The 26,642-nt window shown below is 44.1% G+C and overlaps 1 protein-coding gene across 4 annotated transcripts in view; it reads right to left on the bottom strand.

Annotated features, from left to right (window-relative positions):
• CNOT10 (CCR4-NOT transcription complex subunit 10) overlaps nt 1-24,328 on the bottom strand; it is a 418,130-nt gene extending 393,802 nt beyond the window's left edge. Inside the window, exons 1-3 of one of the 4 annotated variants that reach the window (XM_085630585.1) lie at nt 23,419-24,328; nt 17,324-17,418; nt 7,045-7,206 (exon numbers count right to left, since the gene is read on the bottom strand). In XM_085630585.1, coding sequence (XP_085486711.1) covers nt 7,045-7,206; nt 17,324-17,418; nt 23,419-23,440 — 279 coding nt within the window. In that variant the 5' untranslated portion in view covers nt 23,441-24,328. The remainder of the gene's footprint in view (nt 1-7,044; nt 7,207-17,323; nt 17,419-23,418) is intronic. The other 3 variants (XM_085630583.1, XM_085630584.1, XM_085630586.1) reach the window with 3 other exon arrangements.
• Between the last annotated feature and the right edge of the window lie 2,314 nt (nt 24,329-26,642).

Below are 26,642 nucleotides of genomic sequence, written 5' to 3'. Positions count from 1 at the left end.
AAGGTCCCAAAAGCGAGACCTATTGGCTATGCCAATACTTGTTTGTTATGGGGAGGGGGACATAAACAACGGGAGGGTGGAGGTTGGGAAATAGTACCTCAATTACAATAAGAGCAGAGGAGTGACACTTGGGGAGAATCAACAGATGCCAGATTCCGAGTGCAGACTGAGGTGGTGCGGAGTGATGCTGAGGTGGTGGTGACAGGTGATACTGAGGTGATGCTGAAGTGGTGGTGTGCTGGTTTGGAGGTGATGCTCAGGGGATGCTGAATAATACTTAGGTGGCACTGAGTTGCTGAGTGATGCTACGGTGATGACTCATGCTGAGGTGGTGGAGCTGAACTGGTGCTCAGGTGATGCTAAGTGATGCCGAGTTGGTTCTGTGCTGAGGTGGTGCTGTACTGATGCTGAAGTGGTGCTACGTTGGTTCTGAATTTCTGTGGAGGTGGGGCTGCGCAGGTGGGGCTACGCTGGTGGTGGTGCAATGATGTAGAGGTAATGCTGCGATGATGCGGAGTTGGTGCTGCACTGGTGGTGTTGCACTGATGAAGAATTGGTACTGTGCTGATGCTAAGATGGTGCTGTGCTGATGCGGTGCTCAATTGGTGCTGGGGTGGTGCTGAGTGATGCGGAGGTGCTGCTGAGTGACCCTGTGGTGGTGTTGAGTGATGCTGAGGTGGTGCTGAGTGAAACTTTGGTGGTGCTGTGCTGGGCTTCAAGTGGTGCTGCACTGGTGCTAAGGGGATTCTGCACTGGTGCTGTTGTGCTAATGCTGAAGTGGTGCTGCACTGATGATGAGTTGCTACTGAAGTGGTGCTGCGCTGGTACTGTGCTAATTCTGTGGTAGGGCGGAGTTGGTGCTGCATTGATGCTATGCTGAAGCTGGGGTGGTGCTGCACTGGTGCTGAAGTGGTACTGAGTGATACTGAGGTGGAGCCGTGTGATACTGAGGTGGTGCTGAGTGATGCCGAGGAGGTGCTGAGTGATGCTGGGGTGGTGCTGGGGTGGTGCTGGGGTGGTGCTTTGGTGATATTCAGGTGATGCTGTGCTGGTGATGCATTGGTGCTATGGTGGGGATAAGGTGGCGCTGTGCTGATGCTGTGTTGGGGCTGCGATGGTGCTGCGCACGAGATGGTGCACTGATGCGAAGGTAGTGCTGTGCTGAGGATGTGGTGTTGAGTGAGGCTTAGGTAATGCTGCGCTGGTGCTGAGGTGGTGCAGAGTGATGCTATGGTGGCACTGAGTGATGCTGCGCTGGTGCTGTGCTGAGGCGATGATGCTGCACTGATGCGGTTGTAGTGCGGAGGTGCTGCACTGGTGCAGTGCTGGTGTTGAGGTGGTGTGCTGGTGTGGAGGTGGTCTGCACTGTTTCTGAGGTGGTTCTGAGCTTGGGCTGAGTGATGCTGAGGTGGTGTTATGCTTCTGTTGGTGTTGTTGGAGTGCAGTTGCGTGCAGTGGCCTTGCGTAGATGACTGGCAATGAAGGCAACTCTGCTCATAAAAAACTGTGTAGCTATGCAAAAAAATGCCTTTTTTCTTCGATATACAAACACAAGCTTAACAGAAAAGTGAATGTAGTGAAAAAGGCCTTAACACAATTGCAATGCACCATGCAGTGTTTCATTTTTCAAAGTCAAAAGCATGTTTGCCTTTGGAGCAATCCCCACATAACCATAAAAGGGAGAAAATGCATTTTTAAGTATCTGGCATCACAGCTAAGCTGCTCTCTTACCTTGCACTATGAAAAGAGAAAGTGTGAAACCCAGCAAATGGCAGAGAACAGTTCGTTTGTTAGGGAAGGGAGATCTTATTAGACATGTCTAACACTGTCATTTTATATGTGCAGATTACATTAGGTTCATGCATAAAGTGTAAGCATTTTGATCTATATGATATTGAGAAGTGTCCTAGTGCATCATGGGTCGCACAAAAAATTACCACAAGTCTCTATACCATCGTAAATGTTTCTTTGGGTGTCTTTAGAATGAACTTTTTTTGTTTTTTGCAAGAAAACACAACGTTTTGGTTTGATCCTTTAAATCTTGGCAACAATCACCCAGTAATTCTTTCTCTATTGAGTAACAATAAAGAACAGCAAATGTGGCTTGCTATCCCCAACCAGCAACTTAGCAGCTTAGAAAGTAGGTTTTAGTCCCGGTGGGAAGCTTCAGAACTAGTGATTTACAGCAGTCCACACAATGTTTACGTACCAAAAAAAACCACACATATGCAGGTCATGGCGGGGAGAGCAATCTTTACAGCTATGCTAACTTTCTCTTTAATATAGCACAAGTATCTTTCTAAACACAACTATGAAGTAATCAATCGTACGTCACTCCAAACTTCTTGCTCGACCGTTCTTGCTTTAAAAAACCAAAAAGGTGTAAGAGCCTCACAATCAGCTTAAATCCTACGGTAGCCTAAAGGCTTAAAAATACAAATTTTTCCTTTTAAGACATCTGCAGTAACATTGTTTTTTCACCCAAACAATACAAAATTAGAGTCAGGGAGTCTGAAGTGGCGAGAAGGGGTTAAATAGTCTGTAACTGTGTTAAGAAAGGAGACAGCCATGCTCGACTAACCAGAGAATTAGCATAGCCGTAAAGAGCTCTATCATTGCTGTGACAAAGAAACTCTTCAAACCTAAATAAGAAATTAAATAGATAGCCAAGCTGCCTTCTCAACAACAAATAAGCATAGAAACGCACGAAACTTTCACAAATACATTTTTAAAACTCGGTTACAGCTCTTCAATTTGTAAGGAAAGGCTGTGAATAAGGCATGGATGAGGAAAACAATGTACCGACGCATCCGAAGGCAAGGGTATGGAGGGCACGGAGGGTTAACCCTTTCTATCAGCACAGGAAGCACTAGCAGTAGGCTCTGCATGTGTTTGCAAGAAGCCTGTGTAGTGAAATAACTTTTCCTCTCACTAATTCAAAGGCTCATGAATCAACCACAATAGGCAATTCTGGTGTCCAGTTTAAAAGTCAAAGAAATACAATAGACTTTGTGATAAACTTGTCTGGCTGCTCAAATACGAAAGATGAATGACAAAAATGTGCTCTTGTTAAACTAATGAATACACTGATTGTTTCTCGTTAAGCGGAGCGCAAACTTAGTCGACTGTCTTCGTGGCGTACTAAAACAACCTAAGGTGTTGTTTTAACTCAGAAACTATAAGTATGTCCTCGTCTAACATAACTGGTGCTCAAGTAAAGCGCCCCAATACCTTTGGGTCGAGTTCACGCTATATAAAACTGCAAAAAAAGAAGAAAAATAAAAAGGAAACTAAGCCCACAGGATAAGGAGACCATGTGTCCGTTACTTACGCGGACTGACCGGTGAATTCAATGTCAGGACCAGAGGCTCAGAATACGGTTCTCAAGCTTGACAGCGAAAAACAGCAGACAAGAACATTTTGAAAACTACAACCACTAGTGAATTAACTCCTCACGTACATTACGGATTACTTTAAAAAATGACATGTCAGCACATCCGGGTCACGCGACAACCAATCCAATGGCTGCATATATTTTTGGAAATTGACTCGTAGCGTGTAAAATACCGTGGGGATTGGAGCATTGGCATCACCTCAGCCAATTACCTTGTGCTATACAGAATTCCGACGTGCACGTGCCTCTATGGTGTACAAACACCCCCTAAGCTCTTCTCTGTCAGTCGGGGTATCTTGCGGTTTGCAGGAGGCTGGTCTTGGCTGCTTTGTGACATGAGGTGAGTCAGTCGTAGACCTGATCGTGAACTTCAGTCTAGCGGTGATAGCCGTTCTTGTTTTTAACTTGCCTTTCTGATGCCATCCGCAATTCCGGGCGGTTGGCTGGGAGTGGGTAGGAAAGAGGGAGGGCGGCGCAGCTTCAGTGTGAGTTTTTTAATAGTTAGACAAACCGACTGTTTGTCTAATAACTAAGTGCCGATATTGTGACTGACACCTAGCCTGGTTTTCCGCTGATTATGTGTGAAAAAAGTTAGTGGGCTGGTCATGCCATACAGAGAACCTATGCACCTGGAGGGGCTTCAGTGGCGCTGATGTGCCATAGTTCGTCTTCCCACTTAAATGGCAACATTTTTATTTATGAGACAGTGAATAATTATACAGCCCTTTCCAATCATATCTTTTTATTTGCCAACAATTTTTATTTTAGTGTTGTGCAAGAGAGTTTTTAATCTTTTAAGCGCTTATTTGCTTAAAAAATATATTCAATTTGAGCGATTCCTTTTTTTTAATCTGTTTTCAGACGGGGTGGAAAATTCTGTAAGCTATGATAATATTTTAATGACATTTTAATGTTTCAAAAACAGTCCGGTATTTTATTTTAGCGGTGCTGAACCATGAATTTTAGTAATCAACATTTTTGTGAATGGCGCACATCATAAAAGGAGGCTAACTAATGCTATGCGGAACATACGCGAGAGGTAACTTATTAGCATTACAGGGTGCTAGCAAGAGAGCCCAGGAAGGAAAATATGGAGAGAGTGGCTAAACTAACAAGATCATTTTTTAAAGAAGATATTAACATTTCTTCATTCATCACTGTAAACAAGAGAAACATTACAGCCCCTTCAAATACTGATAATTCAATCATTGTGTTGAAAACAAATGTCAAAAATGTTATCTTCATACATTTACAGCTCATTACATAACAAGCATTGGCCGCGCGGCCGCGAAACTGATGGCGCGCTGCGAGCCCTGCGCTTAATGAGCATGACGAGGAAAGCCAGATGGCGCCTCTGCTCGTAAGCGCGCCCGCGCACGTAACCGCAAGCTCTAGGCCGGCCATGGTAGCATTTTCTGAGCCCACTTACTAAAAATGTCTCCCCAGAGCAGCGCAGGCACTGGCTCACGCGAGACCTAAAAAGTAGACTCCTAAATGTAAACAGTGGAAAGATACAAGTCAGCCAATTAAAAGGATTGTAAAAAGGTTATGCTCCAGAGCAGGGAGAAACAAAAGTAGAGGAATGTATGCCATCAAGTAAGAAGCAAACAAATCAGAGTGGTAATAAAATCAAGCAATGGGTGGACTGTAAGACCACTGTAAGTTCACAATAGGTCTTTCTCAACCAGACAGCTTGCGCTGTCTGGTAAGCGAGACAAAAAATGAAAAACTCCTTAAGAAGCTCTTTGCTCCTCCCAGAAGGCCAGTAAACCTAGAGCAAGAAAAAGTTTGGGCTCAAATGCTTCAGTCAGAAGAATGCATTTTAGAGATTTGGGAGCATGACAAGCATTGATAAACATAAACCTGAGTAAGTCTTTAACCCCTTCCATGCTGCGCAGATTCCGCCGCTGTGCTGACGGAATCTTGCGCGGGCGTGGTCATGACGGAACGGTTCCGTCATGAGCACAGCTCAACCGTGGCTCATGACGGAACCGTTCCGTCATGAGCACCGAAGGGGTTAAGATGACCCCCAGATGTCCCCAATGCAGTTACATTATAAAATGAGTAAGCAACATCTGTTAGGCAGAATGTAGTAGTGAAGTAGGCAAGTTTAAGAGAGGACTACTAATCGATAGCATTCTGACGACAAAAGTATTGAAAAAGAACAAACAAAAGGGGCTAGACTTGCCAATGACATGAGGAAAACAGAGTAAGGATGAGCAGAGCAATGCTAACCCAGATTACACCAGCATGTGATGCACGACAGGTTATGATCATACACCAAGCAAAATCCATATGGCTGCAAGGGGCAGTACTTTGGACAAGCTGTTCCTGGATGAACAAGTGATGCTTAAAATTAAATCATATGAGCAGGGACAATTCTTGCTAATTGCATCTGAACAGGGCCACACTGTATAAAATGGGGAAAGCTCAAACTCCCACTTGTAAGAGATGCAATACTTCAGACAGTTCCTTCTCCACTACACAGTGGTCCTACCCTAGGATTCCACATTATTGATAAGTGGTCCTTAAAGATCTAAGTGATGTCTTGGGAAAGGAGATCCTGTGCAATCCCCAATTTGTGCTGCTTGACCTCTCATGGAAAAAACAAATATGCTGCTCATTAGTCCTAGTGCAGACAAAAAGTAATATGATCTTAGGCAAAAGACATGATCTTTGGGGGCCTCAGCACTAGCCCCCCGAATTGGGAGCTCTGGTCGAGCCTGTGAATAGCGTTAAGAATATGGGATTCATTATGGATGAATCTCTGTCTCTGAAACAACAAGTAGCCAAGGTGTCATCTACCTGCTTTGCAGTCCTGAAATGGTTAAAAAGGATTCTATGGCTGCTTCCCCTCCCAGCACAGAGGGGTTTAAAGACTTGGTGGTTTTAATCAAGTGTCTCTCTCTCTCTGTGTCTCTCTCCCCCCCCCCCCCCCGGGAAACCCCTCGGGTAGCTGTGCGCCTAACAAATTTTGCAATAATAAATTATATGAATGCATGCATGGGGGCCGAAAAAGTGGTCTACGCAACGTAAGGTTGTCATCTCAAGTTTGAGAAAGGCTGGGGGGGAGGTGGAAAGAATTTTATAGATTAGAACTTGTGCACCCAGATATCCCCACACGCCAGAAATCACACAACAAATATCTATGGGCTCATCACCCAATCCTATAGGGGCCCATGAGCATCAATGATATGCTCCTAACAGTTACAGTATAAATGCATCACTGTCCCACAGGGCACACCCAAAGGATCGCCCACTTGATAATGCCGTAGAGTATACTCTGAAACTTGCATGCCAATCTAGTAGCAGGACCATTGGAAGCATCTTGTAATATGCTTATTGTTTTGCATTCATTGAAATTTAAATACACATTTTAAAAAAGGTTGGCAAAAAAAATATTCCTGGTTGATCTGAATATTCAGTTTGATCCATCAATAGGCTGTTTCTTATACTTACCATTACTCCACCGTAAAATACCGCCACACTAAACAAAGGCAACAATGCATAATCCTGAATGTGGCAAGCACTCAATGTCTCAATCAACCAAGAATTTTGCCCATCAATGTAATTTGAAATGAAACAAATAGGAATAGAAAATACATCTGGCTTAACAGTGATGTAGACAACTACATGCAATGTAATCTTACCTGGTTCTTTAGTTGATGAAGTGTTTGTTTTAAATTGTCAGTGATGGTCTGTTCACTTTTATAAAACTCTGCAACAGCAGTATTTAAAAGTATTTTATAGTCATCTTTGTTGATTTCCTGAAGACAGCTGAGATGCTGCAGACATGCTTCATAGTTTGCAGCCTGGCAGAAATAGAAGTACAATAAATAAACTGAATGCAGGTAGACAGGGATCAGGTTATGTAGATCATATGGCAATACAGAGATAGCATGAAGTTTATTTTTGCACCAGAAATACTAAGTTACTTATGTATAGCTGGGGTTCCCAGAGGTTTATGGTGCATGCACATTACCACTCTTAAACCAACCACCACTTCATAAACAGTTGGAAAGGGAAATGATGTCACAATAAGGCCCTAATCAAAGCAAACCAGCACAAAAAGTCGGAATGGAGAGGGAGTGCCAACTTCCAAGAAAGATGAAATATGAGAGAGTACAGTTAGAATCAAGGAGCACATTAATTCCCTTAGCCATATGGTGTATGGAAATTCTGAGTCATATTCCAAATGATAATAACCACATGCCCCAAAACCCAGGATACAGCTTTGCGATCTCCAAGAGACAAACATTTGTAAATCAAATATGGATGCAAGATGTTGTAGTCCCTTGCAAATAAACTCAAGTTAAATCATGCCTGAATGCAAAGTAGTGTAGCAATTACAGGAAAAGGGAAAAGCCTTTCTGTCATCAAAAGCATGGAACAACATCTCTGCAATGCATGAAATGCAGCCATTAAATCAGATTTTGCATTATCTTCTCCCCAATCGCCCTCCAAACCACAAAAAATCATTCAATCCACTTACAGGTCTACCATTTGTCAAGATAGGCTCTTGAACCTTATATACAGCAGTTCATCCCCTAAGATTTAAAGTAAAACTCCTATCCTCTCTAGGGTAACTAATTATTCTTATTTTCATCGATCTGTCATGTATTCCTTCTTTTGACATCATTTAAACTATTCATATTTTTGCCATTATTTGAAGTATTTTTTATGTTAGACATATTTCTCCCTACACGATTATTTACTATGGCTTACTCTTTTCTCTCGCGTTCACTAGCCAATTCATAAAATTCCACTACCCTGCTGCTAGGATTTGGACAGTTCGACTGACGGTTACACAGTAGTAAAAGGACCATAATCTAGATGTAGCAGATGGTGGTTTGGGTGCAGTCAGAAGATTCTGGTTGGCAGATAAAAATGATATGGGATTGGAATGATAAGACGGCATTCAGGTCCTGAGTTAAAAGTCTCTTTACAAACAAGCCTTTGGAATTTGTACAGGACCCTCTTTTTTGTTGCCATGTGCCAGCCAGCTGGTTATAGGAGGAAGAGGTCTGACTATGGCTGGGGAGATTGTCAAGTATTCTTATTGTGTCGTTTAATGAAGTGTCTGTGGCTTTAACCTTGGAACTTAATTTCAGCTTTTCTGGAAAACCCAATAGACAATTACAATATTGCAATGCTTTACTCCCCTAGCGCCACACCATGAGATAGCTCTCGGACCATGCTTCTGCCCTGGATAGGCATGTTGAATATAGGATGAAATTAAATGAGGCATTTATAGAGCGCTACATATACCAGGAGGTGCCTAGGCACTACCTTCAGAACAATCGGATTGTATAGAGTTAGCTTGGACTCCCCCTTTAAAAATCCAAGTCTTTAGACCCTTTCTGAATTTTAACAACTTAGTTTCTTTTTTCATTATTGTTGGCATGGAGTTCCAGAGTCTGGTTGTGGTATGAATTAACCTTTTGCCCCCCATTTGACTTTTCGGGACCTGGGACAAGGTTCCCGCAATCCACTGACCTAAGTGGTCTAGCCAGGGTGTATGGCTTCAGATACTGTGACATCTGCTCCGGCCCTGGTCCATGCAAAGATTCGAATGCTATGCATAAGGCCTTAAACTGGATACACTTAGCAACTGGCAGCCAGTGCAGTTTAGTCAGGGCCTTGGAGGCGCAATCAAATCTCGTAATCCCCAGAAGTACCAGTGCTGCTGGGTTTTGTGCCATATGGAGCTTGTGGATACTTCACTTATTTGCACTAGTGAACAATGCATTACAGTAGTCAAGCCTAGATGAAATGAGTGCAGTGACGGCTGTTTTTTTCAAATCGAAAGGAATTAGAAGAAATATTTCTCTCAGAATTTTGAGAATAAAGAAGCAAGCAGAAGTAGTGTGGTTAATTTGAGCTTCAAATGACAAATTCGCATTGAATAGTACACCAAGATTTTTTACTTTATTCGACAGGGTTGGCAAAGGGCCTAGTTGAGACTGCCACCAACTGTCTGTCCAGACTGATGAGCTGTTACCGAAAAGAAGTACTTCGGTTATTGATAAATTAGGTTTTAGATAGTGGTCTAACATCCAATTGCCTATATGACACATGCAGTCGTGGAATCTGACTGCTGTTGAGTTTGATGAGCTATTAATTGAGACAATTATCTGTGTGTCATCTGCATAAGACACAAATACCAAGCCATAGCTTTTGATTAATTTGGCCAGAGGGATGACATGCAGATTAAATAATGTCCGACTCAGGGAGGAACCCTGAGGTACTCTGCAGGGTAGTGAGAAGAATGGGGAGATATAGTCTCCAAGAGCCACCGCTTGGGAGCTACCTGATAAGAAGGATGAATGAACTGCACCCTTTTTCCTCTCACGTACCACTATAAAACACTGCACCAATAGTAGCAGTGCCAAGTTCACAGCAACATGACCAACCACATATCAGGCCCTTGCATAACTCACCCAACTATTCCCACACGTCACACTACTTACACACGTCGCTTCCACCAACATACAGGCCTGCCGCCTCGGCCTCGGTTGCTACCAGGCGCTCTTCCAGATTTGAAACTCTGTCTCCGGTATTGGCACAAGCCTTAGAGAGTTTCCTGACCACGCCCTGCATCTTCCTCATTGCGGTCTGAGCTTTTCTATTGTCCTGGCGGGTCTCCTCTCTGTGTGCAATTATCTCTTGATGAATTGACTCCAGAAGTGACAGTTGAGTGTTATCGGCACCCGGGCTGCCCTGAAGAGACAGGCTAGTAGGTTGCTCCTGGCTTAGACCCTGGAGCCTATGGCTGTGGCTCTGAGCCTGGCTCCTTGACGCCATTAGTGGCCTTACGGCTGTTGTAGGAGCCTCTAATTCTGGATTGCTGCCTGTATCACCTTCTGATTCTGAGTTGAAGCTGCACTCGTCGTCCTCAGACCAACCTATCCCTTCGGACGTAGAAAAGAAGCATTCGCTGGGGTCCTTCTCCTTTTCACTGTTCGTGCCTAACAAATCTGGGTCCGATTCCCCTCTCGGGAGCCCCATATCAGGTAGGGACACAGGTTGTATCGTTATCTGCAGTCCAACGTTAGTCGAAATAGAGTCTAAACCTGATTCCTCTGCCACCCCTGGTGTCATATTCTGGGGTGGTAGCATATTGCCTGCTTTGATTAGGGGCATAGGATCAGTATCTGCCGTTGTAGAGGGCAACACCTGTCTCAGAGATTCCTTGCCGCAGGCTAAAGGAGTCTCAACAATATTATCTCCGAGTTTTGATTCCTCTACTAGGCTTCTTGCTGCCGACACAATACCGCCCTCTACTTCCACCTCGTCAGCAACCTCCTTCCCCTTCTCCTTACCGGCTTTAGGAAAAATGTCCGCGATTGAGGTGGCCCCCTGTCGGATCCTTCCAGCGGTCTGCTGGCCCTTTTTGGCTTTCTCCGTAGGTGTTGATCCTGTCACTGGGGGGGTCGCTCCCCTCTGTCATGCCTGCAGCTTCCTCTCGTGGTGCTTTCCTCCTTGTAGATGCAGGTTTTGATCCGGCTGCTATTTTAGGTGTCATCCTTCTTTTTCGTCTAGGGCTGCAGCCGCCACCGTCGTCGATTCGCACCAAGAGAGGATCTGCTCTGCTCGCCCAAAATCTACTGCTGAGTCTCCGTCTTTCCCGTAGCCGCGCTGCTCCACCTAAGCCCCGCCCAGAATTTTCGCGGAGTCTGCAGAGTCTGTGTCCGGTCAGGGGAGCAGAGAACGCCAATACAGCTGTCCCAGTTACAACGTGAAAACTGCTTTTCAAGGTTCGCGCACACAGCAGCAACAACATCCTGCGAGGTCTCAGTCCTTTCATAAGACCTCGTATCTATCTTCTATCGGCCCCATCTCCTCTGCCCTCTCAGCACCGACCGCTGCGACCGCTACGGAGCCGCCATCTTGCTCCTAGTCTATCCCAACCGAGGCCGAGGCAGCTGAGGCCTCCCTCAAAGTCAATGCTCACTGTGCTCAGGTGATTGACCTTCAATGGAAAATGGAGGAGATGGAAAATCGGCTGCGACGGAACAACCTGAGGGTTCTGGGAATTCCGGAGGGGGCCGAGGGCTCTGATATAAAGGCTTATATCATCAGACTCTTTGAGCAAGCGTTCCCTGATCTCTCCAGCTGGAACTGGGCCACTGAGATACAGCGGGTCCATCGTACCCCCTTTAAAGTTCGGAAAAATGTAAGAGAAAGCGACAAACCAAGGGCGGTCCTGGTTTTTTTTGGGAACTTCATTCTGAGACAGTCCATCGTGGAAAAAGCAAGACCAGATGCTCGGAGAACTGGTGAAGGGATCTCTTTTTTCGTCTGTCCCGACTACTGCCATTCTACGGTAGAGAGGAGATGGAGATTAAGGGAAATGATCAAGCCTTTTCAGGATAGGAAGGTTCAAGCTTTCTTGATTAACCCAGCCCAGCTGAAAGTGATCAATGATGGCAAGATCTTATTCTTCACCTCAGAAATTAAAGCTAAGGAGTACCTGGACTCTAGAAGTAGTTAGTTTCGGAGTCATGTATCTTTATGGATAACATCGATTTGTTTATCTCCTTCTTAGACGATGCTATAGTAGTATGTCATGGTCTCGGCTTTTTTTTTTTTTTGTATATTTATCAATCTGATATCGGTCTAAGGGTTTCATATCGGGTGTTTCACACAAACAAGAAAACGTCTGCCCTCATTGCAAAGCACCGTCAGACCATCACGAGCACAGACTAGGTCTGAGCGCTCCACAGAGCGGGTCACGTCAGGGTAGTGAGGGGGGGGGGGGAGGGGATTGTGGGGGTTGGACAGGGGGTGGTAGGGTCGGGAGGTGGGGGAGGGGGGTCAATCTTGAAAACGGGGGAAAAAGATGCAGTTTGGTATATTATGAATGTTTTAATGGTCAGTGTAAGGATGCAGCAATTGACAATCAGTTAAGGTTTCAGATAATTTCTGTTGTTCAAATAAAATGTCAGGATGGCAAGCATTAGGGTGTGCTCAATCAATATAGGTGGGCTGAATGATTGGAAGAAACGGCAAAAATTAGCCCATTTCCTGAAATATAATAGAGTGGATGTTTTATGTATACAAGAAACTCATCTCCCTTGGGCTAAAAGGAATCTTATGTCTGTGAGAGGCTACGAGTTAGTAGCCTGTTCAACGCAATCTTCGATGAACAGGGGAGTGGCAGTCTTGGTCAGAATCTCCCTTGGAGGGACTAGGCGCACTAAAGCAGATAGTAACGGGAGATGGGTCTTAGTCGAGTTGTGTATAGTCTACGGATCTAATAATGATGATCCTGAGATTTATGACTTTCTTGAAGTAGAGTTAGCTACCTGGTCAACCCCCATAATTCTGTGTGGTGATCTGAACATCTCAGCAGACTGGGGCCCAGAAGCAGTATACTTAGGTCGAAAGCCAAGGGTGTTCAGGGCCGTAAAATCCCTCATTTGTTCACATGGGCTGTTAGATGTATGGGGAATCAAGGAGCCAAAAAATCCTGGCTATACATATTTTTCACACCCATCTCAGAGATATACAAAGTTGGACTATTTCTTCGTGTCTGCTTCAGAAATAAATAGGGTAGCAATATCTAAGCTCCCAAAGGTATTATCGGACCACAATCCGTTGGTTTTAACATATGAACTTGACGGGTCAGAAAGAGCAAGGAATAGATGGACTTTAGAAAGGAGACTTCTGCGGGAAGAAAGATTTGTAGAACACATTAGAAAGTGGGTGGGGGAATTTTTCTCAGCCAATAGATATAGTACTTCACGAAATGTGGTGTGGGAGTCATTTAAGGCAGCCCTAAGAGGTGAAATAATAAGCTGTGCGGCTAGACTGAGAAGAGAGGACAGGAACGAGTTTGAAAGACTAACAATAGAATTAGTAATGGCAGAGGGGCAACACATTATAGAGATAGTACAAGGCCGGGACAGCACGGAGAGCCAAAGGAAATTGTTGGCAGCTAAAGCTGATTTACAAAAAATGGTTACGCAGAAGGTGAAAGGCGAATATCACAATTCAAGGGTGAAACGATATGAATCGGGTGAACAAGCAGGTAGGCTGTTGGCACTACAAATTAAGCAGGAAAGAGTTAAGAATATGATTACTAGGATAGAAGATAATGGTAAAGAATACTCAGAAGCCAAAGATATACTGCAGGTCTTCAGGAATTTCTATCAAGGCCTTTATACTGAGGATAATATAGGCAGTGGTCAAGGCGAAGAATATATTGATAGCGGCCCTCGACTCGATAATGCTGCTAGGGAAGAGCTGGAGAGGGATATTGGCGAGGGAGAGATTAGAGCAGCCTTGCAAGAACTAGCTACGGGTAAGGCCGCAGGCCCTGATGGGATCCCTCTTGAAGTATACAAATGTATTGAGACAGAGATTATTCCGCTCCTCATAGACTTATTTAATGGCATTGTATGTACAGGGGTGGCCCCCGAATCATGGAGGGAAACAAACATAGTTGTTTTTCACAAAAAGGGGAAACCCAGCGAGCAACCGGGATCGTACCGCCCCATATCGTTGATTAATGCGGATACCAAACTTTATTCCAGAATCTGGGCAAAAAGGTTGAGCGGGATCATAGGAGGTCTCGTCTCCCCGTGGCAACATGGGTTCGTACCTGGGCATGGTACCATAGATCACATCAGAAGAGCAATAGCTCTGTTCGATGCCCAGTCCACTGAGGGAGACGGGATGTCCATGATCCTGCTCGATGCATAGAAGGCTTTTGACCGAGTGGTATGGAGCTTTCTCTGGGGGATTTTAGAGGGGAGGGGTTTTGGAGAGAAATTCATAAGAGCCCTCAGGGCAATGTATGCCAACCCGGTTGCAAGAGTGGTGGTTATGGGGGAGAGCTCTGATAAAATCATCATAAATAGAGGCACCCGTCAGGGTTGTCCCTGCTCCCCAATCCTTTTCTCTCTGTACATTGATCCGTTTATCCGAAAGATATTGGGCTGTGCAACAATTAGACCTGTGGTTTGCAAGGGGCATGAAACAAAGATTCTAGCGTACGCGGACGACCTGGCGGTTATTACTCCAGAACCACATCAGGCACTCGCGGTTTTGACACAAATGGCAAACGATTTCGGTGAGCATTCGAGATATCTATTAAACGAATCCAAAACAGTAATAATTTGCAAAAAAATATCGTCCAAACCGATGCAAGATTTGTGGAATCAGCGAGTTATCTGGGGATAAGAATAAACGCCTCCGTAGATAAAATAGTAGCTGAGAACTTTGGTCCGTTGAGTAAATCTATAGAGGCAGATTTTAAAAAGAATCAATGTACTACACCTTTCACTGATAGGGAGGGTAAATGTATTGAAAATGACGATGTTCCCTAAAATTCTTTATCTGTTCCGGGCCATACCCCTCCTAATCGAAGATAAAATAATCAAAAGTTTGGAATCCATTTTTATAAAGTATATCTGGCAGTATGGGAGAATAAGGCGTTCTACAAATCTTATGTCTCTCCCTAGGAATAGGGGTGGTCTGGCCTTACCAAATCTGCGGTTGTATCACTGGTCGTGTTTACTAATACATATGTCCATTCTGTTTCAGTCAGAGCCACAATCTAGTCGGGGAAACCACGATACCCAGGCACCCCCCTCAATCTTTGAGTTATTAGTAGGGAGAAAAGCCTTTGGTCTTCTGATGTGTGAAGTAGAACGTAGATACTACAGAAAAGCTCGTTTCAAGGTATTGGGAGGTGCATGGGGGGTTTGGAGGGCAATATCAAAGTTCTGCGGTATCCCTAAGGTAAACCGATACCTTTATCTAAATAATTCTAGTTTATTCCCACAAATGGTAGTCAATAGGAATCTGCAGGGATGGGAAGAACTAGGAATTAAGACAGTAGGAGATGTAATGACGGGAGATGAGATTTTGGGGTTCGATGAGCTGCAGAATAGTTTTGGTATTCCCACAAAACATTGGCTGTTGTACGCTAAAATAGCATGTTGGCTAAAGGCAATAAGGCCGAGGACTTCATTAGCAGCGGAATTCCCTACAGTAGATCTATTGGTGAAAGGGTGTAAAAAAATTAAGGGAATGAACAGTCTACTTAATGGAGAAATCCAAGATGACATAGAAAAAACGGAATCCGCTCTGGCTATTAAATTAGGAAATCCCGATGTTGATCTGGACCTGGCCCTCCTACTGAGTAAGAACATACTCCGCTCCACCAGTCTGAGGGCACAGCATTACAAAACCTTGTTTAACTTATATCATACGCCAGCTAAGCTGCATGCCTGGGGGGTAAGGGCGGACGATAGCTGCCCCAGATGTAATGAGAGTCAGGCAGATCTGCTCCATATGTTTTTCAATTGCAGGTCTCTGGCTGGTATTCAGAAGGAAATACAAAAATTCTAGGCCAAAAAAAATCGACTTATCTCCTACCCTTATGGTACTAGGTAGCGATGACTGGTTGAAACTTGAGAAACCGGAGGAAGCCTTGGTCTTTATTTTTGTTGCTGTACTCCGGATTCTAATATCCGCTGGTTGGAAAGACACTGTAGCTCCCTCATTCCAAATGTGGCTCTCCAGGTTACTCGGATTGCATAACATTGAGATCTCTTTGTATGCTCAGAAGGGGAAGAAATCAAGAGATTTTGGGGAAAGCATCTGGGCTCCTATCTCAAAGTGGAGAGAGGCCGGAACTGGAGAGGAGGAGTGAAACACGACAAGTAATGATTGTAAAAAAAGCGTTATACAAAGAAAACGTGGCTCTTCATTTCGATTATAGTTGGGTCTGTAAGGCTAAAGGATGATTTATTGTGGTATTATTATTTTCATTGAATTCTTGCACTGTTGCATTGATGTAACTTAATGTTATTTGTACTAACTGCAAACTAAATAAAATTTAAAAAAAAAAAAAAAAAAAAAAACATACAGGCCTGCCAGTAATCTCTCCAGACAGTTGCAGAGCCATGATTCACACTTGTGGAAGGTGTGTGCTACACAAGGGCCAGACAACATTACAAGTGGTTAAACTCAACAGGCGATCACAGGACATGCTTTTTAAGGACAATAATTCAATAACTTCTGTAAATATGTGGGGACTTGATACTAGAATCAAGAAGAGTGTAAAAGCTTCAGTACACAAGCTGAGAAAAGAATGTTTCATAGCACACTCCTACATCAGCACACAACACAAAGGCCCTCATTACAATGTCGATCTGACCACCTCCAACAGGCCGTCGGTGGCAGTTTGACCGACAGACAACCCTGCGGCCCGACTACTGGATTTCAATACAGTCGGTCGGAGCACAAGTGGTCAGAGGGGAGACTGCCGCCTCCGCCGGGATCATAGATCCCAACGGGGCGGCAGTCGGATTCGCAATCCCTGAGTAACAGCAGTGCTGAGGCAGGCACCATCATCTGGATTACAAAGTCTCTTTCACACAGCCTTTTCATGGCAGTCCTGACCGCCATGAAAAGGCTGTCCGAAAGGGACTTTGGAGGCCCCAAACAGGGCTCCCATCCCTCATGGGCCACTGCATAGTGGCCCTGGGGGCACATGTAGTGCCCCCACCCACATCCATGCACAGTGTGCTGTGCACCACATGGTGCATGGCACCATGCACTGTGTGCTGTGCACCACATGGTGCATGGCACACGGTGAAGGTATGTGCACAAAGTTCTCTTTTACACTGCAGCTTGAGCTGCGGCCCTTGGCCGCAGCCCAAGCCATAGTAAAAAAGAGCCCTTTCCCACCGCCAGCACAGTAGTCCCATCCTAATTCGGTGGTTGGACTGCTACCTGCTTGTCGGGTGGTCTCTTGAACGCCGCGATAGCAGTCGGTGGTCCAACCGCCGACATCCTAATAAGGGCCTAAGTCAGGGATTGGATTGGAACAAAGATGGAAATATTTATTTTAGCAAGATCATGCCTGAAACAAAGTATGCATTTCATTTTATTATAAGCCTTCCAAATCCTTACCAGAAAAGCTTGCAATGCGCTATTTGACAGCTCCTTTTCCTGATCGGTGATTCCAGAGCAAGTGGCAGAAGCGTCATGCTTTTCTGTTCCCTGATCTGGAAATACAAGCAAGAAAAAATTTCACGAATGATCCAAGCTCAATTTGAGGCAAGCATGTTCCTGTCAAAATACTGTCGTCCTCACTCTGTGTTCCATTCACTATTATCATATCATACCTAGTCCATATAATAAAAATATATTGCATACACTTTCGCTTACCACAGATCACCGAAGGTTAAATCATAAGGAGGGCTCTTGGCTTTCATTTCTTTTCATTTGCTTGATTCTGAATGTTTATTGGTAATAAATCAGTCAGTCAGTCAAAAAACGTTATTTCGGTTACACAAGTAAACATAAAAGTCACATTATTAGACTTAACAAGCCATTGTACATAATACAGCAAGTAAAAACACAGAGAGAATGTACAAAATATGAGCTCAATGCCAAAGTATAAAAAACCTCTTAGGTCCTCCATCATATCTGGCCGAAGCCAGACCAGTCCTTATCGGGTCCTTACTTCTTCCAGCTGGTATGATCACAAGTGCAAATAAAAAATAGGGATGATTTTCACAAGACCCAATGAACACTTATAAATATATATAAAACAAATGACATACAAACCATAAAACCTACATAAAATCCTTTCATAGGTAAAAGAAAAACAGAAAAAAACTACAGGCTGTCCTTAAAGTGCCGATACCTGCCCAACAGAAAAATCTAATTAAAACAACATATTTTTTCTTCAATTAATAGCACATTTTTAGAAGAAACAAATATTTACACAGTTAGATGGGGAGTTAAGTTGTTGCAAGTAAACCTCAGTCAGGGAGAGTGAATGCCGACAGAGCAGGCTGGGTAACGCGATTTTTCTTTCTCCCTCTTCTCTGCTCCAGTTTGGCATTGCCGAAGCACCGCAGCCAATCGCCAGCCAGCCCCGTCTATGAGCATCCGGCAGCTGGTTTTGGCGGGCCTGCCCCTCAGCCTGCCAGTGCCGGTCCTTTGCCTGCCTCCGTACCCGACTGCTGCTGACTGCCGCTCTCCACAGACAGCGGCCCCTCGACTGGTTATGAATCAAAGTAAGCACCATCATAAGTTGCTCTCATGCTCTTGGGGATTTACTGACGCTAAAGAGACTAAATACATTGAGCAAAAAAAGTGGAATGGCCCTCCAGGTAAAGTAGTTATGTATTCTTTGTTCAGAGCAAGTAAAGCTACAGAGAAGGAAGCCAGCTGGAACTTAAATAACAGTAAGCAGATTGCACGTCAACAATATTCCTCCAAATTCGTCATGTTTACTGGATAGTTAGAGGTCCCTATGTTAAAGAAGACCATTGAAAAGGTTCACCCACAACACAATGGTCAACAAATAACCAAGCTGTAGCAAGGATGACCTTGGTTCCACTTTTAGAAAGTCAAAAGAACAGCAAGAGGAGTCTGTGGTAGAGGTCATACATCAGCACGCCCAATTTAGAAATTACAACTGGGAGCACAACGAGTAAGGTGGACAAGCAACTAATTAGAGGTCCAGGGCACTGGGGCAATAGAAGCAGTGAAAATGAACAACAGAAACAGAACTAGCACGAGCCAACTTAAAGGGAGAAAACACTGGAGATTCAAACGTTATCTATAGGTGTGAAATCAACGCTGAACTCGTCAAGTAACATATTCAAACATACAAATATATTGAGCAAAATGAACTGTAAAATGAATCAATCATTCCCATCTGAAAAGAGATAAATGTTTTGAATACATTCGGGAATAAAAGAGGGTGAAACTTCCAAAGATGCATATATGGGAATAAGCATAACCTCTGGATCATGTGCTACACAGAGGTAATTTGGCATCTCACGAATGGGACAAATCAGCAGCAGGTGAGACTAAACATCAATTAAGTCAGGATTAGCTGTCAGTGGTAGAAAGGAAGTACTGAAACCAAGATTTCTAGACAGGAACTATCCGAGTCTGCCTTATAAAACAAATAACAAATCCTAGTTGAATACTCCAGAACTCAACCGATAAAAAACAGTGGTAGATTCTCAACTGCTGGCTCTTTGACGTAGAAATGTATTTCCTTCAGTCTAAGAGCCTGCTCGAACCTTACTCCCTGTCTGTGGGTGCAAAGATTGACTTGCAGTTCTCCACAATATCACTGTGCCACAGACATACTCCACATTTCAGTCAAAGGAAAATACAAATATCTTCCTTAGCAACAGAATTTCTAGTCATGGCAAGCATTTTCACCTTGATTGGACATACTCTTTTTGGGCATGTTCTCCATAACCTTTGGACATCTTTCTAAATACCAAAAACAAGGCTTCTAATTTCCTTCGTCTTGTGCTTAGAAACAATATATCTTCTCTCCAAATAATTCTGCTATGGGATGGGTTCGAACGGCATAGGACGTTGATGTAAAAGTGCACGTGGATAAGTTCTTCGACCACAACTCAAGAATGAATCAGAACTTCAGAAAGCGCACCCAGCTTTGTTCACCCATCAAAGCAGCGTGTTTTCAGCTCAAACAACCCTCACACAAGTAGTTAGGAATCGGCACATCTTTATCATTTGAACTTTGGACAAAATAATAATAACGCCAATGCAACAACGGAGTCAGTGCTTGAATTTACTGCCAGCTTAATGCTGTTGGCTGCCCAATTGCTGGTCCAAAATGGAGAACCCCCCCCCCCCCCCAAAACTTCAACCTAACACAATTATTTCAATGGCTCTATAAGAGCCAGACAAATGTGAAATCTATAGATCTCATTTACGCAAAACGGAAGCATACCTTAGAAGTGTTTTGTAACCTGCCAATCAACGTCTGCCATGCATTCCCCACGTGGAAATCATAGGGAAAGGTAACCTACCGCCGCTACCCATGCAACCATTTTCTCAGGAAAGCTATTTAAAACCTCATGGTTTAATCAAAAGTGTGCTTGTTACATATCACACAGGACCAGCTAATAAGAACCAACTAATAAAATGGGGCCCGGTGCAGGTAATGGTACGGCTGCCACCGTGCAAACTTGTAAAACATTTTTTTTTTACAAAAAACAGGTAGATGGTACCTGAAAAGGTAGTAGTACTATTATAGTAGTGAACGCATTCTCAAATATTGTAGATGCATATTTATCCAACACAAATAAGTACAGCAGCTAACGGGAGAGTACAAGGTCCAGTAGAATTAACCTCAACCAAACCTACAAAGATTCAAGTAAGACAATCACAGAACTACTGTGGAAATGAAGAGGGAAGGGAAAGTCATCCTTATGGAAGAGGAAGCGTCACACATAAAATTGTGTCATGCTTCTTCATCAGCAACCTCTCCCCACACAGGTAGGATGGTAGTACCATGGCGGTCTCGACCTCCTGTTGGACTCAGCACAGGAGGGAGTTCTTAGATAAAAGCTACTGGATAAAGAAGGGATCCAGATCTGTGGGAGGAATTACCACTAATAAAATTTACAGCTTTTGATAACATCATATCAAGACAGTATTAGCACCAATGTATATACATGTTAGACTTAATTGTCCGCTGAAGAACCAGTTACAAATAGATAAAACAATATTAAACAGTATATCAGAGGTTTCCTCTTTTTAGTAAAATACCATTTAAAGTACCAATCCAAATTAATTTTTCATATAAAAGAAAAAACTTTACCATTCTACAATTAAGTTGGGGTAAAAATAGCTTATGTTTTACAAGCAGATTGCCTTTTTGGTGGAAACTATATGCAAGGTTAAAAATAAGAGGGATGGTTATTGAGCGCCATGGCTCACACTGTCCACAATAGCTAGGCAGACATGTTTCTTCCCATATTAGAAGCCCTTACAGATCTGGGGCATTCCTCAGGGCCCGGGATCCTCAAGTTACCTTCTAAAGGCCACTATGCATAGAGTTCTTTGAGGTAAAATGCAAAATGAAAAATTTAAGGAAAACTAAAGAGTGCTCAGGTGAGTCCTACCTGAGGATCAACGAATTTGATAACCCTAAACTTTAAAGGACATCAAGCTTCCTGGACAGAAAGTGGGACGATGTCCTTTGTAGTCACACACCTAGACGTTAGGTGATATTGGCTTCCTGGTCACAGAGTGGGACGATGTCCTTCCGGACTCGGTGGTGAGGGTAGGTCTAATCGGATGACATGAGCTACGGAAAACTCCTACTTTATGAGGAATTATTGCTCATGTTGCACCCACCGAGTACCGTTGTGGTCTGGATTGATACTAAATAGGGTAATACCAGACACCAACAGGTATTTTATTAGGAGATACTTACTCGTTACACACCATTCAATTGAGAATACTAGTAGTATTACATTCTCTCCATTTGTAGATAGTTTTTTCATAGGTCCTGAAGAATCGCGAGTGTAATAACTAAGCGAGGAACATGTTGACCATTATAACATAAGCCACTCCCATATGAGACATTATACTCTGTTGAGTGCTACACCTTCACGTTTTTAATCAGGGAAGGAGGCCCCCAGAATAAAATTAATTCCCAGCTGGCACTCTCAACCCTGTTTTAAATCACTTAGTCACATCTACATCACCCAGGCCGCCACACCCACACTTCACCATACGGCAGTTGGATTGAAGATCTCCGATAAAGTGCCCCTTATTAAGGGAGCCCGTTAGGCATTGCACCGCCGGCCCAACGAGGAGCAGCCCATATGATGAAGCATGACACCTGAAAGGGTGTGCGACGGCATTATTATCCAACAAATGGATTACCAACTCTAAACATATATTGGATGTAATTGGTTCCAGCCTCTCACTTGACTCTTCTTCTTCCTCTTCTTTCATATATTGAGGAACAGCAGGAATACCCTTTTTTGGTAATGTGCATCCCTGGGGCATCCATTCTTGCTGGACCTCCCGCTCCCTTGTGAGCGGAAATAGCCCCTTCTGTCCCTCTTTTTGTAGTTCACGATGTCCTTTGTAGTCACACATTCATCAAAAGAAACATCGTGCCAGAGCACCTAAATCAGGCCCCTCTTAAGTTTTACTTACATTTTTCTTTTTGCATTTTACCCCACTGGACTGTAGGCATAGTGGCCTTTAGGAGGTAAGTTAGGGATCCCTGGCCCAGAAGAATGTCGGTATGAGCTTTTAATGTGGGCAGAAACATGTCGGCCTAGCGATTAAGGATGGCGTGAACCAGTGTCCTCAATAACGGCCCCTTTTATTTTTAACCTTACCTACAGCTCCCACCAATAATTGCAATCTGCTTGGGAACCATAAGGTATTTTAAACCCACCGATATGGGTCCTATCTTTATCCAGTGGCTTTGATCTAAGAACTCCCTTCTGTGTGGAGTCCCAACAGGAGGCCGAGTCCGTCCTGGTGGTTCCACCCGTCCGTCCTGGTGGTTCCACCCTACCAGGGTGGGGAGAGGTTGCTGATGATGAAGCATAACACAATTTTGTGTGTGAGGCTTCCTCTTCCATAAGGAGGACTTTCCCTTTCCTCTGCACTTCCACATTAATTTTGTGACTGTCCTACTTTGACACTCGCAGGTCTGGTTGAGGGTAGTTCTACTGGACCTTGTACTTTCCCCTTAGCTGTCGTACCTATTTGTGTTGGGTGTCTTCAAGGAGTGGGTACGGTGGCTCACCTCCTCAATGGGTTAAGAAGAGATGCCTATTTATCACATATTATGAAACCTGCGATGTAACAAACTTTGATCTAAACCAAAATATTACCGCAGAGCTAGACTTGAGTTAGTTTAAAACGCTTGAAAATTCGGCAGTAAGAAGCGATTTTTCCCCTTCATTAAAGTTCTGTTAACACTGCCATTGCACTGTGCACAGTAGTTGAGAAAAACAACTTTGTGTATCGGTTTCCTTATCTGTCGTAACCTGAACAGCTGAAACATAAGCACTCAAATAACAGCACTCACTAAATAAACTGGTTATTCAGCTTTCCGTCTTCCAACTACTACTGAGTAATGAGATTAAGTCAGCCATCAGCTGATCACATCCAACGTCAATTTAGAACATCACTTAAATTGAACTAAAGGAGAAAATGGTAATTTATCTTTGAAAAATACAAATAAGTACCTCCTGCCTTGTCTGCAGCCATGGTGTTTTACTCTCCCCTTTATTGTTAAATACTATTTACAATCTGCGAAATATTAACTTGCTGGGCCTGCTATGCAGTTTCTGTTCGCGCAGATTTCTCCACCGCTTAGGTACAGTGCCCTTTTCCTCACACAGAAATCTTGCTTCCTCAACTTCGATGTTGAGAAGTTTCCGATAGCACTGACGTTGCTTCCACTGCTGATGGTTGTCAAACTGGATCTCCTATATCCGTTGTAAGTGCTGTCCCAATTATCCACCTAATTGTGATATGCAATGTATCCTTTCAGGCATCAACGGTGTGTGCAAATGCGCCGTTTATCACTGCTTAAAACTCTTTCAATTGCACGCCTTAGTATCTCGAAGTAGGTGACCCTTTCAACAGGGTGCCAACATTTGTGTCCTGGCATGGGCTGATGCTTCTGTACAGTTTATGGCACACACATACTCAGCTGTGGGGTTGTGCTCCTTGTCTACGTTATGTGCCAGCACATTCACTAGAGCAGCTCGAAGTAGGCGCAGTTTCTGTCGCTGATGCGTGACTGTCAACGCAGTCACATCACATTTTCTGTGGCGTTTCAGGATACAGTCACTGGGGCAATCTCGTGCTGACGTCGTGTTTGACACAGATTAGGACGTTATAGGATACATGTACAGACAGACTCCCCTTCCCTCAGGCTCTCGGCGTTCTCTCCTCCCTTTGGGTGGGCCTCTCAGTGCCCGAATATTTCAAGCTCTTGACGGGACTCCTCTTTCAAACCTCAACCACTCTTATGGTTCACCGAACCCTCTGCGGTCCCGGGGCACCCTCTCCTTCTCATAGACAGCCTAGGTGCTAAGATCGGAAGCTTCTTACTTCCGGCGGCGCGTAGGATATGGCGTCATCGTCTCCATGACCTGCGACACAAACCCGGAACGAGTCGAGAAAGTGAAGATAGAAGAAGGACACAATCAATTGTCCAACACAATTTCTATGGCAACGGGCACGCAACATTGCAAACTATTTGACAGAGCGTGGAAGTCTGCTGTCACAATCACGCGCTGTTCAGTTGTTCTTTAGTCGGAATTTAGATGAATGAGAAACTGTGACGCCGATGATTGGAAGACGAGAAGCTGTACCCACAGACCTTCCTTCTTAGAACTGCCTGGCGTGTTTTGTTTAAACACATGACGACTATGGGGTTTCTTCCCTTGTACTAAGCCCTATTTTGATGATTGGGAGTATTATGGGTAGAGGCTGAAATGACGGGAGGCTGAGACCGGACTGCAAAATAATGTTTTATTCTGATAACAAGATCAAGTACCGGAACCCACGGCCACACAGCATACAGACTGGCCAGCAGAGACAAACAGAACCCCTGCTAGGCAACTCACACCAAAGGCTCCAAAGAATAAAAAATTAGCTAGCATTCGCGCCAAGAATTTTCAATCCTATTAAGGACACGGAGGTGAGGATTATGCTTCGCTTTCATTTACTGCAAACAAACAGCAGCCAATGAGAATCATGATAACACAAAACACAACATTCCCAGAATGCTTAGTGTAAGAAAACAATAACCATAGAGACTAGCTCTATATAACAGTCCTCAAACCGGAACACCTCCTCTTTCTTTGCCCAACGAGCAGAGTCCAAGTCTATTAGCATAAGTCCGAAAAACAACGGCAAAACATCCAAACCACTCCTGGAGGCTGGAACCACAGGAAACGTAGAATTGGAAAGTGAAGATCATGGAACCAACTCCTACGAGTACCCGACCCTGGTCTAATCTCCTTTCTGATCAGCGCCTGAAACAGAAATATACTCGTAATTATTGTCATCGACTGATAAATCAGGGTGGGTAACATGGCATTACGAATCATCACAATTATTCTGTTGTCCCTGGGCGGGATAATCCTCGCCTCCGTGTCCTTAATAGAATTGAAAATTCTTGGCGCGAATGCTAACTCATTTTTTATTCTATTACAGGACCGGAGGCTTCAGATTATGCTAGTTTAACGTTTATGTAACACCACAGAGGCTACATCGCCTACAGGTTTATAATAAAACTGCTTGAAAGTAGAACTGGACGACCAGTCGGCAGCTTTCATGATATCATGTATACTGGAACCCAGCATAAATGACTTGGAGGCCATAGCACCTCTCACTGAATGTGCACCAAACAAATTAACATCAATGCCTGCTTCTGACATAACAAATCTCAGCCATCTGGCAATAGTAGCGGAAGTCACAGGTTTAAACGGTTTCTGTAAGGCAATCAGTAACCTGGAACAACCTGAAGGGCGAAGTGATCGTGTACAATCCTCATATACCTTAAGACATTTGACCACACAAAGCTTTTCATTCAAAGGAAATGCATTGTAATCTATAGACCTGGAAAAGGTTTTGGTACGAGCAGTGATAACAAAGGACACTCCTTCAGGAGAAAAAATCCTACCCTCCAAATCAAGCACTTTAATATCCGACACCCTGCGGCAGGAAGATAAACATAACAGCATGGCTAGCTTAGCTGACAATTGTTTACGAGATAGTAATTAATTCTTAGGCCATGCATCACACAGATTCAAAACTTTTGAAACATCCCACAAAGAAGTATATTTAGCCTTAGGTGGATTGGAGATGCAAATTCCTTTCAGAAGCTTGCACATCACCGGATGCATGCCCACCGGCCTGCCATCCACCTGCGAATGCCCTGCTGAAATGGCGGAACGAAAATTATTCACTGATCTGTAAGATAAACCTTCGGCGGCCTTTTGAGATAGAAAATTCAATATGTGAGAGATATCTGCTTCCACGGGATCCAGGTGTTTCTCCAAGCACCAACCCAACCAACCTCCCAGGCCGATCCGTATATCTTTGTGGTAGAAGGGGCCCAAGCCTGTTGAATAAAGTTGAAAGCTTGCTCTGAAATTCCTGGCAACGACCACTGTTGCCGGAAAGCCTCCAGGCTATCAGGGACAGCTGTCCCGCTAGAACTAGCGGGTGGAGTTCTACCTGAGGGCCCTGGAGCATCCAAGGGAAGCAAGGGAGGCGAAGCGGGCAGTTGCAAGCCATCTCCAGGAGAACTGGGAACCATGGCTGTGATTTCCAAATCGGAGTAATCAGCACAATCTCCGCTCCCTGCCAAGAAACTTGATTTGCCACCCTGGGTATCAGAAGAAAGGGGGGGAATGCGTACTGAAGATTCAGGGACCAATCCTGAGTGAAT

Source organism: Triturus cristatus, chromosome 10 (assembly GCF_964204655.1).
Source record: "Triturus cristatus chromosome 10, aTriCri1.1, whole genome shotgun sequence".
Taxonomy (NCBI): Eukaryota; Metazoa; Chordata; class Amphibia; order Caudata; family Salamandridae; genus Triturus; species Triturus cristatus.
The sequence above is the reverse complement of the archived record's forward strand: the minus strand, read 5'-3'. Positions and strand labels throughout refer to the sequence as shown.